This window comes from Borostomias antarcticus, assembly GCF_949987555.1.
Source record: "Borostomias antarcticus genome assembly, chromosome: 3".
Taxonomy (NCBI): Eukaryota; Metazoa; Chordata; class Actinopteri; order Stomiiformes; family Stomiidae; genus Borostomias; species Borostomias antarcticus.
Window position 1 is genome coordinate 311891 of NC_140236.1, and position 15714 is coordinate 327604.

The 15714-nt window shown below is 51.2% G+C and overlaps 2 protein-coding genes across 3 annotated transcripts in view; one reads left to right on the forward strand and one right to left on the reverse strand.

Annotated features, from left to right (window-relative positions):
• Positions 1-4107: 4107 nt before the first annotated feature.
• Positions 4108-7399, reverse strand: dnajc22 (DnaJ (Hsp40) homolog, subfamily C, member 22). The gene is made up of 4 exons (XM_084462012.1): positions 7325-7399; positions 6253-6861; positions 5654-5946; positions 4108-5312 (listed from the first exon to the last, which is right to left on the reverse strand). Exons 2-4 carry the CDS (start codon positions 6794-6796, stop codon positions 5121-5123), a joined length of 1029 nt encoding a protein of 342 aa, XP_084318138.1. The 5' UTR covers positions 6797-6861; positions 7325-7399; the 3' UTR covers positions 4108-5120.
• A 750-nt stretch (positions 7400-8149) lies between these two features.
• Positions 8150-15714, forward strand: part of lmbr1l (limb development membrane protein 1-like) — a 25409-nt gene continuing 17844 nt past the window's right edge. For both annotated transcript variants that reach the window (XM_084462114.1, XM_084462115.1), the window contains exon 1: positions 8150-8353. In XM_084462114.1, the coding sequence (XP_084318240.1) occupies positions 8291-8353 (63 nt within the window). In that variant the 5' untranslated portion in view covers positions 8150-8290. The remainder of the gene's footprint in view (positions 8354-15714) is intronic.

The window sequence follows — 15714 nt, forward strand, 5'->3', positions numbered from 1 at the left end:
CCCCCCCCCAGACCCCCCCCTCCCTCCTCTCTGGAGGCGGAGCCCCGGCCGCCTCCTGGACGCTGGGCAGCTCCGCCCTGAAGGACTCAGCTGGGGGAGGAGAGACAGGAGTTGATGTTTAGCAGAGAACCGACTACGTTTCAGTCATCGTCAGTAAAGAACAAATGACAGTTAATAAAAACATGACAAAAACAAAACATGACAGTGCTAGCAAAAACATTTTGGGGGATTCTTTTTTTTTTTTTTACAGACACACATTAAAACATGTCACATGTCCTCCGGTGAGATGTTTGTCAGTTCTATGTGTGATACACAATAATATACTGTATCCATACAGGTTGTGAACAACTACCCACTGAAGGATGTGTTTGGGGATGAGGGCTGACTGTGTGGAGCTGACCGAGCCCTCATCCATCCATAGAAATTACACCGCCCTCATCCATCCATAGAAATTACACTCCAATGTTAAATCTCCTCCACTGCCTATAAAGTAGTCCAACATCACAGTCTGAATCCACACACTGTTCTACATGTTTACATACATTATTTTCAATAGAACCATTGGTTATTCCTGCACTCATACCTGGGATAAATAAGCTTCCACTGCAGCCATCAGCATTCATCCTCTCATCAGATACGCGACTGTGGACAAGTGAAGGGGGGTAAAATTACAGACTGTAAATCGTCTAAACATTCAAATTAATGTAATTGTTATTTGATAACTATTTTTGATGCTCGTTAATATACTGTAGAACAGCAGCCTGTAAATGTACCTATTATCTCCCTTGTGGTAAATGTAGGACAACATGATTCTGTGTGTAGTCTCTCCTCCGCTGCCCTCAGATGAACATGCTGCCGTATTTATAGTCGGATACTGATGAGGTGTCTAGAAACAGAGACTCCCACCTCCGCTTTACCGAACAACCAGGAAACTGAGGACATAGAAGAGCGAGGACCATGTTTAGGAACTGGAAGTTGTGATTTGGATAAAGGGGAAAGTTATTATTGAATGCTTTATTTCAGCTTTCAGGTACAAGTCAGTTATGTGCGTTTTATATATTTGTAACTGTTTGAATTGCTTTAGAGACAGCAGGATCAGCGTCCCTTTTCAATATGGAAACGATCCAACGTTATCTGAACAATAGCCATACTATCAAACTGGCGGAATATTTTTTTCCATAGATAATTGAGCCGTTGCTATAATAATAATCATGATCATAATCATACTTTTATTTATATTGCACTTTTCATACCAAGGAAGCACAAAGTGACACTAAATACCCAGCCGAATAGAAAACCGTTATTTTGACAAAACTCTGCTGTAGGCTAGTCAACAATTACAACGCCCAACTGTTGTTATCGATTTGAGACATCTTTATGCGTTTCTTATCCTTATGGTGACAACGGCATCATAATCTGTTTTTTTTATTTGTGTACCTGGTAAACCGGGCCCATGCTGGGACAGAGGGAAGTTTAATATGCACACTTCTTCCAAATAGGCTTTACAAAGCGATACATCCATAACATCAAGTAGTAAGTAGCGTACTTGAAAGTGACACGCGTGCTACATCTGACCCAGATCTGGAGCGCGCGTGGAGCTAACCCTAACCCTAACCCTACATCTGACCCAGATCTGGAGCACGCGTGGAGCTAACCCTAACCCTAACCCTACATCTGACCCAGATCTGGAGCGCGCGTGGAGCTAACCCTAACCCTAACCCTACATCTGACCCAGATCTGGAGCACGCGTGGAGCTAACCCTAACCCTAACCCTACATCTGACCCAGATCTGGAGCGCGCGTCATGCTAACCCTAACCCTAACCCTACATCTGACCCAGATCTGGAGCGCGCGTCGAGCTAACCCTAACCCTAACCCTACATCTGACCCAGATCTGGAGCGCGCGTCGAGCTAACCCTAACCCTAACCCTACATCTGACCCAGATCTGGAGCGCGCGTCGAGCTAACCCTAACCCTACATCTGACCCAGATCTGGAGCACGCCTCGAGCTAACCCTAACCCTACATCTGACCCAGATCTGGAGCGCGCGTCGAGCTAACCCTAACCCTACATCTGACCCAGATCTGGAGCGCGCGTGGAGCTAACCCTAACCCTACATCTGACCCAGATCTGGAGCGCGCGTCGAGCTAACCCTAACCCTAACCCTACATCTGACCCAGATCTGGAGCGCGCGTCGAGCTAACCCTAACCCTACATCTGACCCAGATCTGGAGCGCGCGTGGAGCTAACCCTAACCCTACATCTGACCCAGATCTGGAGCGCACGTCGAGCTAACCCTAACCCTAACCCTACATCTGACCCAGATCTGGAGCGCGCGTCGAGCTAACCCTAACCCTACATCTGACCCAGATCTGGAGCGCGCGTGGAGCTAACCCTAACCCTAACCCTACATCTGACCCAGATCTGGAGCGCGCTTCGTGCTAACCCTAACCCTACATCTGACCCAGATCTGGAGCGCGCGTGGAGCTAACCCTAACCCTAACCCTACATCTGACCCAGATCTGGAGCGCGCGTCGAGCTAACCCTAACCCTAACCCTACATCTGACCCTATCTGGAGCGCGCGTCGAGCTAACCCTAACCCTACATCTGACCCTATCTGGAGCGCGCGTGGAGCTAACCCTAACTCTAACCCTACATCTGACCCTATCTGGAGCGCGCGTGGAGCTAACCCTAACCCTACATCTGACCCTATCTGGCGCGCGCGTCGAGCTAACCCTAACCCTACATCTGACCCAGATCTGGAGCGCGCGTCGAGCTAACCCTAACCCTACATCTGACCCAGATCTGGAGCGCGCGTCGAGCTAACCCTAACCCTACATCTGACCCAGATCTGGAGCGCGCGTCGAGCTAACCCTAACCCTACATCTGACCCTATCTGGAGCGCGCGTGGAGCTAACCCTAACTCTAACCCTACATCTGACCCTATCTGGAGCGCGCGTGGAGCTAACCCTAACCCTACATCTGACCCTATCTGGCGCGCGCGTCGAGCTAACCCTAACCCTACATCTGACCCAGATCTGGAGCGCGCGTCGAGCTAACCCTAACCCTAACCCTACATCTGACCCAGATCTGGAGCGCGCGTCGAGCTAACCCTAACCCTACATCTGACCCAGATCTGGAGCGCGCGTCGAGCTAACCCTAACCCTACATCTGACCCAGATCTGGAGCGCGCGTCGAGCTCTTTAACGCGTCCATGGCATCTGCGCGAACCTCTCCGAACAAGAGCGAGCGCGTCCATGGAGCGCACAAGGGAAACCCCCACAATGCTCTGCGAACGTGACCTTTTGAAAATAATGGCGGCTGTATTATGATAATGTGTGTTTATGATACGTTAACCTTTCGTACTTAGAGATGTCATTTTAGGGCACGGGAGAGCGGGGAAGTCTTGGCACGCACTCGCACACACTGAAGCAGTACAGAGAACGCACTCACACACTGAAGCAGTACAGAGAACGCACTCGTATACTGAAGCAGTACAGAGAACGCACTCGTATACTGAAGCAGTACAGAGAACGCACTCGTATACTGAAGCAGTACAGAGAACGCACTCGTATACTGAAGCAGTACAGAGAACGCACTCGTATACTGAAGCAGTACAGAGAACGCACTCGTATACTGAAGCAGTACAGAGAACGCACTCGTATACTGAAGCAGTACAGAGAACGCACTCAGGAAGCGAACTCCAAGCATGGGAGAAGTGTTGAGGAACACCCGAGTTTTACAGAGCTTGAGAAAACATCTACGCACAATGAAAGCTTGAGTCATAAGCTATAGCTAACCGGCTCAGCTAACCCTAACCCTAACCCTAACCCTAACCCCCTAACCCTAACCCCCTAACCCTAACCCTATAGGCTACGACTTGTCCATGCCGTGCTGTTGTTGCAGCAATAGGCTATTAAACATTAGGCTACTTTCAAATGTTGCTTCTTCAGTATCTTCTGCTGGCCGGATCAGTATCAGGATGGTTTCTGTGGTGAACTTTAGTGATATTTTAACTTTAGTGATATTTTTCAACGATAGTGAATTGTTGGCATCTCCAAATGCCATTTAGCCAAATAATGTGAAATCACTGAAGCAGAGAAGAGACCAGATCATTGACAACTTTATGAGACAGGTTTATGTTCAACACTGAAATCGTTCAACTAATATATCTAGACCTGTAACAATTAGGCCTACATAATCACCAAACCGCAATTATGTGGCATAATCGCAATTATTTTTTAAAACCGTGATTATGCTTTGTTTTTATTTTTTATTGCTAATGTTTAAACCGAGCACTAACAGTGTACACTTTCATAATGGTTGCACTTCCAGACAGTGGCTGTTGTGTATGAGAGGTTCTAGAAGCAAGATAGTTAACTAACAAAGCCAGCAAGTAGCCTAGCCTACCCAAACCCTCCTCTCTGGTCTGGGAGCTGGGACTCAACCCTCCTCTCTGGTCTGGGAGCTGGGACTCAACCCTCCTCTCTGGTCTGGGAGCTGGGACTCAACCCTCCTCTCTGCTCAGCTTATAGCTCGCTCTCTCACTCACTCACTCCTCTCTCTTTCTCTCACTCTTTCTCTCTCTCTCTCTCTCTCTCTCTCTCTCTCTCTCTCTCTCTCTCTCTCTCTCTCTCAGTCCTCACTCACCACTCACTCAAATGATAGGCCTTTGTTGAAGTGTTAAAACACATCAGTAGCAGGAATAGACCTGCTGTAGTTCCCCTGTATGTTTTTAACATATAAAACGCCACATCTCAAGAACCCTTCTGGTACCTGAACCCTCCCACCAGGACAGGCTTTGCAAGCGCACCCCCCTAAAACAAGAACAGTCACGCAGGTGCATTAGGTCCTCTACTCAACGTACAAAGACAAAAATCTTTTTTCGACAATTATGTTATTAATCGCTATTATTTCTGAGACAATTAATCGTCTAGCAAAATTTGTAATCGTTACAGCCCTAAATATATCTCATAAACATTTGTCAGAATTCCGAACAAAACTGATGTTCTCTAACTTGCCACAAGATGGCTGCAAAGCATTGAGACAGCAACCCTCCATTTGAGCACACATGGCATTTCTCTTCATGGTATCTCTATGGAATAGGCCCCCTTCCAGTCTCATCGAGTGCCAGCGTGTCGGTGGGACTTGTGTCTTCGGAGCAGGATCTCGTAGGCTTCCTGGATCTCTATGAACATCCTCTGGGCCTCTTCCTCCTGTCTGGGGTTGTGGTCTGGATGCCACACCTTCACCAGCTCCCTGTAGCTTTGAGTGATGTCCTCCACAGAGGCCTCTTCGCCCAACGACAACACCTGAAACGTACATCCAATAGCCTAGTATGCTAACGTAAGTAGAAGTACTGTAGGCCTATGTTCATTATCCAATAGCCTAGTATGCTAACGTAAGTAGAAGTAGGCCTATGTTCATTATCCCTGCAGTCCCTGGGCAGTAGGCTATCGGACAGGAAATCTTACTGTAATTAGAAATCCTACCTAGGTTGCCTATTTATAATCTCCAATAAAGAAATTGTGAAACATCAAATAGGCGAGGTATTGTCAGAGATATTGATAGAAACATGACAAACACAAAATAAGGACATGACAGAAATGAGAATTGTGTTTTGTTGTTGTTGCCTGTCCCAATGACCACTCACTTGCAGCGCGTGTTTCTCTCTCTGGCTGTAGTCTCGGAGCAGGATGTCCAGCACCGTCCTCCAGGCGTCCTCGGCGTGCCCTCCTCCGGTGAGGAGGCGCAGGAGCCGGTAGGGGATCAGCAGGGTGTACTCCACCACCCCTCGCAGCCCGGGGAAGAACCAGAACATGTCCAGCAGCGCGGCCAGGCAGTCGGAGAGGTAGTAGAGGGTGGCCGTGGTGTTGTGGAAGATGCAGAACGCCAGCGGGGCGGAGAAGGCCAGCCAGGCCAGGGCCAGCAGGTACAGCCGGGGACCTGGACCACAGCAAGACACGTCACAACAACTCACAAGGACAAGGACCATTTAGAAACGTTATTAATATTCAGACCGATGAAGTACTGGCATCATGTGAAAGACACAATGGGCCTGGCATACTGTAATAGAGTAACAATGTTATAAAATAAATAAACAATAAATAATTGTTATAAAGGTACAGTTAAAAAAAAGTGTTCTAAAGGCTTTGATGAAGATATGAGATATATAAGATATGAGATATATAAGATATGAGATATATAAGATACGACCCTCAGTGGTGAAAGTGAATAGACGGTGGAACCGACCCAGGTCCTGGTGAGTCCCGGGGGCCCGGGTGGGTTTGAACCGGCGGTGCTGGGCGGCCGTGATGCTGGCGGCCAGGCTGATGGGCAGAGGGGACAGGCTGCTGCCGTAGAAGACGGGGGAGGTGAGGACGCAGGCGGTCAGGGTCTTCTGCAGGTCTGAGGTCTGCTGGCCCACGCTGGACACCAGGTGCACCCCGGCGCCCACACACAGCGGCAGGACCAGCAGGTAGAAGAAACTCAGAGTGTTCAGGCCGATGAGGGCCACCGTGCCGAAGTAGATCCCCACGCAGACCTGGCCAGCGAAGCGGACCGGACCCACGGGAGGGGGCTCCGCCGACCGCCTCCTCGCCCCCCCGGCCTCCCGGTTGGCCTCGTCCACGTAGGCAGGGAGGCGCAGGAACTCCCGGGCCCAGCCCACCCCGAAGCCTCCGAACGTCAGCATCCACAGCAGCGCGTGGCTGTCTCTTCCCAGGTACAGATGATGCAGGCCCAAGGGTCCAGCCACCGCCCACAGGGCGTAGGTGACCGTCACGCTCTTAGCCATGGCAGAACCTCGGGGGATGAACTCTACACCAGATGAGTCTCACCTGACATCCTGGATGAGGAGAGCTGCCGTGCATGAAGGAAGAAGGATGAATTATGGGAAGGACAGGATTTTATTTAACATAAATGTGTGTAAAAGCACGGTGGTGGACTTTATGTGTAACATCTACATATAATCTGTGTGTATTTGTGTGTGTGTGTGTGTGTGTTTAAAAGCATGATGTTGTCATTTCAGGCAGACTAATGACAAGATCATCCAATAGATTCAATCCATCATAAAATCAAAATACTAAATAAGCATCTTTGTCATTATGTTTATTGTCCTAAATAGAGTCCTATTCACACTGTGTATCCTATAAGATTAGAAGACATGAGCCCCCTCCATAGTCCACTAGGTGCTCACATGACGTGACAGACCTGACCTCAGCAGCTACATCTACAAGCTACTTGAAGTTATGCAAATGAGCACACCATTACTATGTTATTGAATACTTTTTGACAATAGATTTCCAAATTGTTTGAAGCTTACCCCAAAAAACCTTCTATCTCCAGTATAACTTCCGTCTTTTAGAGCATGCGGTTGCATCAGTTGTATGGACTTTGGATGATGACAATGAAATTGTCACTGCGCATTGACTTGACCCGGTATAAAGTTAATTGACCCGAGCTCTTTCAGGTCAGCTGCAGTGATAAGAACGTGTTGTTTGAACATTATAAACTCAGTATATGGGATATTATTTCAGTGTCCAGCAGGGTATGTTACAGTCTCACGTTTTATTCATTTGACAAACTTAAAGCAAAGCACTTTGCTGAACGCTTGAATGAATTTGCACTGCCAATGTTTGCAACCAATCACCTCTCAAGGAAGTTTGATCTGCCAATCATAGTTGTGTCCTTTTGAGGACTCATCCAACCAATCATTTATATTTCATGCAGGTGCAGGATCCTCGTCCATACAGTAGCCTACGTCATAATGTAACAGGAAATTCGAACGTTGATATTGTATCCAGAGAGGGAGCTCGTGCACCGCGCATGCCTCCACAGGGCGTCCGCTCCTCCCATGCTCCGCCCCTTTCCCCGCCCCCTCCGGGCTCATTGATCACCGGTCTCATGCTCCGCCCCTTTCCCCGCCCCTTTCCCCGCCCCCTTCGGGCTCATTGATCACGGTCCCATGCTCCGCCCCTTTCCCCGCCCCCTTCGGGCTCATTGATCACGGTCCCATGCTCCGCCCCTTTCCCCGCCCCCTTCGGGCTCATTGATCACGGTCCCATGCTCCGCCCCTTTCCCCGCCCCCTTCGGGCTCATTGATCACGGTCCCATGCTGAACCCTCAGATAGCTGCTCGCAACCCCCAGCAGCACTGTCTCAGCAGCACTGTCTCTCACAGAAAGAGATGCTGTCCTGTCTTCCTGGTCTGTTTTCCCTTCCCACTGCTTTTAATTAGGAGGGTTCTGTTTCATTGTGTTTTGATTCTTTGGCTATGGTCGCTGAAGAGGATGGAAGCAGACGACGTGTCAATTAGAGAGCAACTTTTCCACAACCGTGTTCGAGAGACTATCGTAAGTAGCCTGTCTTTGAAATTGAGAACTAGGCTAGTTTACATCTACAGGCAAACAGGACGTAGACCACTTAGGTCTAGCTTTAATGTCAGAATGGCAGTTCAAGAAAACGCTTGAAGTTTCCACTTATTTCTGTATTTCATACGTTATGACAAATTGGGGGACATTTGGGGGTAAATGATCCTGTATATGTAGACCGAGTCTAGGGCGCAGTGCTGGGTCTCTGGTCTCTGGTCCCTGGCAGGGCGGGTTCCCGGATGGAGCCCCCCCATAGCACACCGACCAGGACCAGGGCTGTTCTGCACCTGGCTCGGGCTCCTGGTTATGATCATGATTGTGTTGACTATATATTTTGTTTAGTTTAAGCTTATTTGGCCATAATGAAGTAAAAACTGATGATTACAGAACAGCTTAAAAACATTATCAAGGATATCACGATAAAGTCCAGACTAATGTCCACCTTGCTGTGAGGATGGACCTTGATGTGAGGACAGTGAAGATGGCGGACGGCCAAAGGGCCAGGCCGCATCCAACAATAAGACCCACCACAGCTGAGACAGCACAACTAGACACAACTAGACATTCTACAACAACAACCCAAAACAGCCAGAGCAAAACACAAAAACAACAACAACATTACTAGAACTGTATTACTTACAGGCTGCCATAATGTCAGTCCTAAAGTTGTTGTTGTTGTTGTTTGTTTGCACACACAGCCTCCGCCCCCTTGATTGTATTCTAACAAAGCCTTGATGTATAAATCCTGTCTGGTGAATATACCTGAATATACCAGCTATCCCTGTGAGTTTGACTTGGCCCCAGATGGAGAGCTGTTGGACCTTAGCACTGCTCGGTTACAACAGAGCGCACGGATGTGAACTTCAACCCTGTGGACCCACAGCGCTCTCCATGCTCAGCCTTCCCTGTTCCAAGCAGATGTGCATGTATGGCACCGTACGCGCCAATAACATGCTCTAATCTACCGTACACGCCAATAACATGCTCTAATCTACCGTACGCGCCAATAACATGCTCTAATCTACCGTACACGCCAATAACATGCTCTAATCTACCGTACGCGCCAATAACATGCTCTAATCTACCGTACGCGCCAATAACATGCTCTAGTCTGATCACACGGTACGTTGCATGTTTAGAGAGCATGGCGTGGTGTCTCATGGCAGGGTGTCTCATGGCGTGGTGTCTCATGGCGTGGTGTCTCATGGTGTCTCATGGTGTCTCATGGCGTGGTGTCTCATGGTGTCTCATGGCGTGGTGTCTCATGGCGTGGTGTCTCATGGCGGGGTGTCTCATGGCGGGGTGTCTCATGGCGTGGTGTCTCATGGCGTGGTGTCTCAGGGTGTCTCATGGCAGGGTGTCTCATGGCGTGGTGTCTCATGGCGTGGTGTCTCATGGCGGGGTGTCTCATGGCGGGGTGTCTCATGGCAGGGTGTCTCATGGCGGGGTGTCTCATGGTGTCTCATGGCGTGGTGTCTCATGGCGTGGTGTCTCATGGCGTGGTGTCTCATGGCGGGGTGTCTCAGGGTGTCTCATGGCGGGGTGTCTCATGGCGGGGTGTCTCATGGCAGGGTGTCTCATGGCGGGGTGTCTCATGGCGTGGTGTCTCATGGCAGGGTGTCTCATGGTGTCTCATGGCGTGGTGTCTCATGGTGTCTCATGGCGTGGTGTCTCATGGCGTGGTGTCTCATGGCGTGGTGTCTCATGTATCTTGTCCCAGATGAAGAGGGGTATTGTGCTTCTGTGGTTTCTCATCATTTCATAGGGTTTCCTAAGGAGCCGTTCAGGCAGCTTGAGGAGAGAGTGATCATTGTGGTTGTTTAATGGAATAGTCTGAAACAGGTTTTTAGTGTAGGTGTCATTTTGCTAACCTCCATGTTCTCTAGCCCTGGTCCAGGTGGGTTGTTCTTTAGCCCTGGTCCAGGTGGGTTCTTTAGCCCTGGTCCAGGTGGGTTGTTCTTTAGCCCTGGTCCAGGTGGGTTCTTTAGCCCTGGTCCAGGTGGGTTCTTTAGCCCTGGTCCAGGTGGGTGGGCTATGCTGTTCTGGGCTGTACCCCGGTGTCCCGCCTTGCCTGTGCCAAAGACTTTCTTCACTCAGTCTACATTACCGCACCTACAATATCATTTTTCAAAAGCTGAAAGCCTTTTCTCCAAGGTGGCTACAATTGTTGAATTGAAATTCTTTTTCATTTTTTGCACTTAAATAGCACATATCCAGTGCTATCCATTCATGTAGCTATTCTAGTCTCCAGCCTGGCTTCAGGACCCTGATCACGTGATCTCACAGGCTGTTTCTGTATGTGGAGAGAGATCACGTGATCAGGGAAGCCAGGCTAGTGGACACTAGTGGATGTTATAAATATGATGATATTTAAGTGCAAAACATGCTTTTTATATAAAAGGTGGAGGGCTGCAACTGTATCCCCCTCAGAGAGGATCTTTTAAAAGATCTCACTTTGGTGAGTAACAGAATAATATTGTCTGTAGATGCGGTGATCCGACCGAGTGAAAAAGCCTGTGGAGCAGTGAGTGAATGGTCCCTGGCTGGGCGGTACCGGCCCCTATACCAGCCTGGACCAGGCAGGGCGGTACCAGCCCCTATACCAGCCTGGACCAGGCAGGGCGGTACCAGCCCCTATACCAGCCTGGACCAGGCAGGGTGGTACCGGCCCCTATACCAGCCTGGACCAGGCAGGGCGGTACCGGCTCCTATACCAGCCTGGACCAGGCAGGGCGGTACGGGCCCCTATATGAACCTGGACCAGGCAGGGCGGTACCAGCCCCTATACCAGCCTGGACCAGGCAGGGGGGTACCGGCCCCTATACCAGCCTGGACCAGGCAGGGCGGTACCAGCCCCTATACCAGCCTGGACCAGGACCACATCTTCTGACTATAAATGGTTTGTAAATGTGACAGAAGAAACAACTGTGTTTGCTGAAGAAATGCTGTGTGTGTGTGTGTGTGTGTGTGTGTGTGTGTGTGTGTGTGTGTGTGTGTGTGTGTGTGTGTGTGTGTGTGTGTGTGTATGTGTGTGTGTGTGTGTGTGAGAACACCCTCAAGCTGTTCAGAGAAGCGTCTCACTGTCACATGCACGGCAGTGTGTTCGCTGTCTTTCCAAACGTTCTTAATTGACCCCCAGATGAGGCTGACCCATGGATGTGTTAATAGGGTTAGGGTTAACCCTGAACCCTGAACCCATGAGGCTGACCCTTGGATGTGTTAATAGGGTTAGGGTTAACCCTGAACCCTGAACCCATGAGGCTGACCCATGGATGTATTAATAGGGTTAGGGTTAACCCTGAACCCTGAACCCTGAACCCATGAGGCTGACCCATGGATGTGTTAATAGGGTTAGGGTTAGCCCTGAACCCTGAACCCATGAGGCTGACCCTTGGATGTATTAATAGGGTTAGGGTTAACCCTGAACCCTGAACCCATGAGGCTGACCCTTGGATGTGTTAATAGGGTTAGGGTTAACCCTGAACCCTGAACCCATGAGGCTGACCCATGGATGTAGTAATAGGGTTAGGGTGAACCCTGAACCCTGAACCCATGAGGCTGACCATATTGAGTGAATGATCCAGTGATACAGTTTCATGAACTAGGCTAGTCTGAGGTTAGAGGTCAAACCACCGAAGGGCGTCCCTGTATTGGCTTGATTGATCTGGCCTGGTGTGAATGAGTCCATCCCATCATTCTACTCATTAACAAAGTTGCATAACTTTCTTTCTTTGACCTATGCCCCCCCCACCCATTGCTCTCTATAAAGCGCATTGTGTTGCCTCTGTGTATGATATGTGCTACACATATACTGTAAAGTTTGATTTGATTTGATTTCTTTAACCGAGCTAGCCTAGCTGCTGGGAATGCATCTCATCACAACTGGCCTGGCATTAAAGTCTTACAGAATTACAGAGGGATTTCCCCAAATAAATTCTTGTTTCATTTGTTCTGTGCCATTTTGCATCGGACAGGTTGTGAAACACTTGAGTCGCTGACCTCAGGGATTCTTCTACTGGGGGCGGGGTCAGAAGCTCTGACCTCAGGGAATCTTCTACTGGGGGCGGGGTCAGAAGCTCTGACCTCAGGGAATTCTTCTACTGGGGGCGGGGTCAGAAGCTCTGACTCAGGGAATCTTCTACTGGGGGCGGGGTCAACAGCTCTGACTCAGGCTCTTTAGTCTTTGAGGATTAAATATGGTATTTTGTTTTTTAAGGACCTTCTGTGGAGGAAGTGATAGAACGGGCCTACTAGATAGAACGGGCCTAGTGGACTAGATAGAACGGGCCTAGTGGACTAGATAGAATGGGCCTAGTGGCACCAACCAGCCTCCAACCAGCCCCCAACCAGCCTCCAACCAGCCCCCAACCAGCCTCCAACCAGCCCCCAACCAGCCTCCAACCAGCCCCCAACCAGCCTCCAACCAGCGCCCAACCAGCCTCCAACCAGCCCCCAACCAGCCTCCAACCAGCCCCCAACCAGCCTCCAACCAGCCCCCAACCAGCCCCCAACCAAGCCTCAACCAGACCCAACCAGCCTCCAACCAGCCTCAACCAGACCCAACCAGCCTCAACCAGCCCCCAACCGGCCCCCAACCAGACCCAACCAGCCCCCAACCAGCCTCAACCAGCCCCCAACCAGCCTCAACCAGCCCCCAACCAGCCTCAACCAGCCCCCAACCAGCCCCCCACCAGCCCCAACCAGACCCCAACCAGACCCAACCAGCCCCCAACCAGCCTCAACCAGCCCCCAACCAGCCTCCAACCAGCCTCAACCAGCCCCCAACCAGCCTCAACCAGCCCCCAACCAGCCTCCAACCAGCCTCAACCAGCCCCCAACCAGCCCCAACCAGCCCCCAACCAGCCCCCCACCAGCCCCCAACCAGACCCCCACCAGACCCCCACCAGCCCCCAACCAGCCTCCAACCAGCCCCAACCAGCCCCCCACCAGCCCCCCACCAGCCCCCAACCAGCCCCCAACCAGACCCCAACCAGCCTCCAACCAGCCCCCCACCAGCCCCCAACCAGCCTCCAACCAGCCCCCAACCAGCCCCCAACCAGCCCCCCACCAGCCCCCAACCAGACCCAACCAGCCCCTAACCAGGCCTCAACCAGCCCCCCACCAGCCCCCCACCAGCCCCCCACCAGCCCCCCACCAGCCCCCCACCAGGCCCCAACCAGCCTCAACCAGCCCCCAACCAGCCTCAACCAGCCCCTAACCAGGCCTCAACCAGCCCCCAACCAAGCCTCAACCAGCCTCAACCAGCCCCCAACCAGCCCCCAACCAGCCCCCAACCAGCCCCCCACCAGCCCCCAACCAGCCCCCCACCAGCCCCCCACCAGCCCCCCACCAGCCCCCCACCAGCCCCTAACCAGGCCTCAACCAGCCCCCAACCAGCCCCCAACCAGCCCCCCACCAGCCCCCCACCAGCCCCCCACCAGCCCCCCACCAGCCCCCAACCAGCCCCCAACCAGCCCCAACCAGCCCCCAACCAGCCCCCAACCAGCCTCAACCAGCCCCCAACCAGACCCAACCAGCCCCCAACCAGCCCCAACCAGCCTCAACCAGCCTCAACCAGACCCCAACCAGACCCCAACCAGCCCCCAACCAGCCCCCAACCAGCCCCCAACCAGCCTCCAACCAGCCCCCAACCAGCCCCCAACCAGCCTCAACTAGACCCGCCCTGCTGAGGATTGCGCCCTGACAGCATACAATCCAACAAGCACAGCTCACATACTGTCCTGCAGTATGAGAGGGAACTAAGAACGGTTCATTTCTCTGTCCTGCAGTATGAGAGGGAACTCAGAACGGAGCAATTCTCTGTCCTGCAGTATGAGAGGGAACTCAGAACGGAGCAATTCTCTGTCCTGCAGTATGAGAGGGAACTAAGAACGGTACATTTCTCTGTCCTGCAGTATGAGAGGGAACTCAGAACGGAGCAATTCTCTGTCCTGCAGTATGAGAGGGAACTCAGAACGGAGCAATTCTCTGTCCTGCAGTATGAGAGGGAACTAAGAACGGAACATTTCTCTGTCCTGCAGTATGAGAGGGAACTAAGAACGGTACATTTCTCTGTCCTGCAGTATGAGAGGGAACTCAGAACGGTTCATTTCTCTGTCCTGCAGTATGAGAGGGAACTCAGAACGGTACATTTCCCTGCAGACGGTCCTATTCTGTCTGACTGATCCTCCCACTCTCTAAAGGGAGAAACACTCCCACTTCTCAATCTGACAGCTTTGAGTCACTCCCCTGTAGCTTGTTGTTTTCTGTGGTTTGTTGTTTTCTGTGGTTTTCTGTTTTCTGTGTTGTTTTGTTTACATGGATCGTGCATGGGGCTCTGCAGCGAGACAGACTAACTCGTTTTCCTCCAAATCTCATTGTTGTCATTCTGAAGTGGGTCAACTCTCTGTTCCAGCCATGCATGGGGGGGGGTAAATCTCCAACCCTTCTTTTGTTACTGTACCACATGTCCTCCTGTCCCATTGTTAAATGTTCCCTGAATAATACAGGCCTGTTGACGTCAGGAGGGGGGTAGAGACTTTCTCCCCTGGCTCTTCTTTCCACAGTAGAGACGGGAGTGAGAGCTCTACTGATAACTCAATAAAAACACATCGAGAAATAAGAGCTCTACTGATAACTCAATAAAAACACATTGAGAAATAAGAGCTCTGATAACTCAATAAAAACACATTGAGAAATAAGAGCTCTGATAACTCAATAAAAACACATTGAGAAATAAGAGCTCTTGAACGGCACTGCTGTGAAATAATGGCCGCTTTGTAACCTGAAGCTTTGTGGCGCTGATGATGTGACAGTGATGGGCCTTCCTCAGTGGAGTGGGTTCTAGTGGGTTCTAGTGGGTTCTAGTGGGTTCTAGTGCTCTCATAGAGAGCCTGTATTAATCTGAGGTCGTGTCCTGAAGGGAACAGGTCAGTCAGGTCACCTGAGCGCCGGCTCTCTGGAGGGACCCTCCTCCTCTATTGTGTTCTGCTGCTCAGGTCACCTCAGGGGTGACTTCCTGCTTCCTGCCACCCGCACTGCTCTGGGCCAGGGGGAGGGGCTGTCTGGGCCAGGGGGAGTGGTTTCTGGGCCAGGAGGAGGGGCTGTCTTGGCCTGGGGGAGGGGTTTCTGGGCCTGGGGGAGGGGTTTCTGGGCCAGGGGGAGGGGCTGTCTGTCTTCTACACAGCAGTTCACAGCTAGGCTACCCCAGACCGTGAAGCTGACACACTGCAGTCTGATACCTGTCACTAGTCTCTCTAGAGAAAGACTGTTGTTGACACAGTCTGGTTAGTCTGCCCTCTTTCTTCTCTCTCTAATCCTAGTCCCTCGCTCGCGTTCCTCTC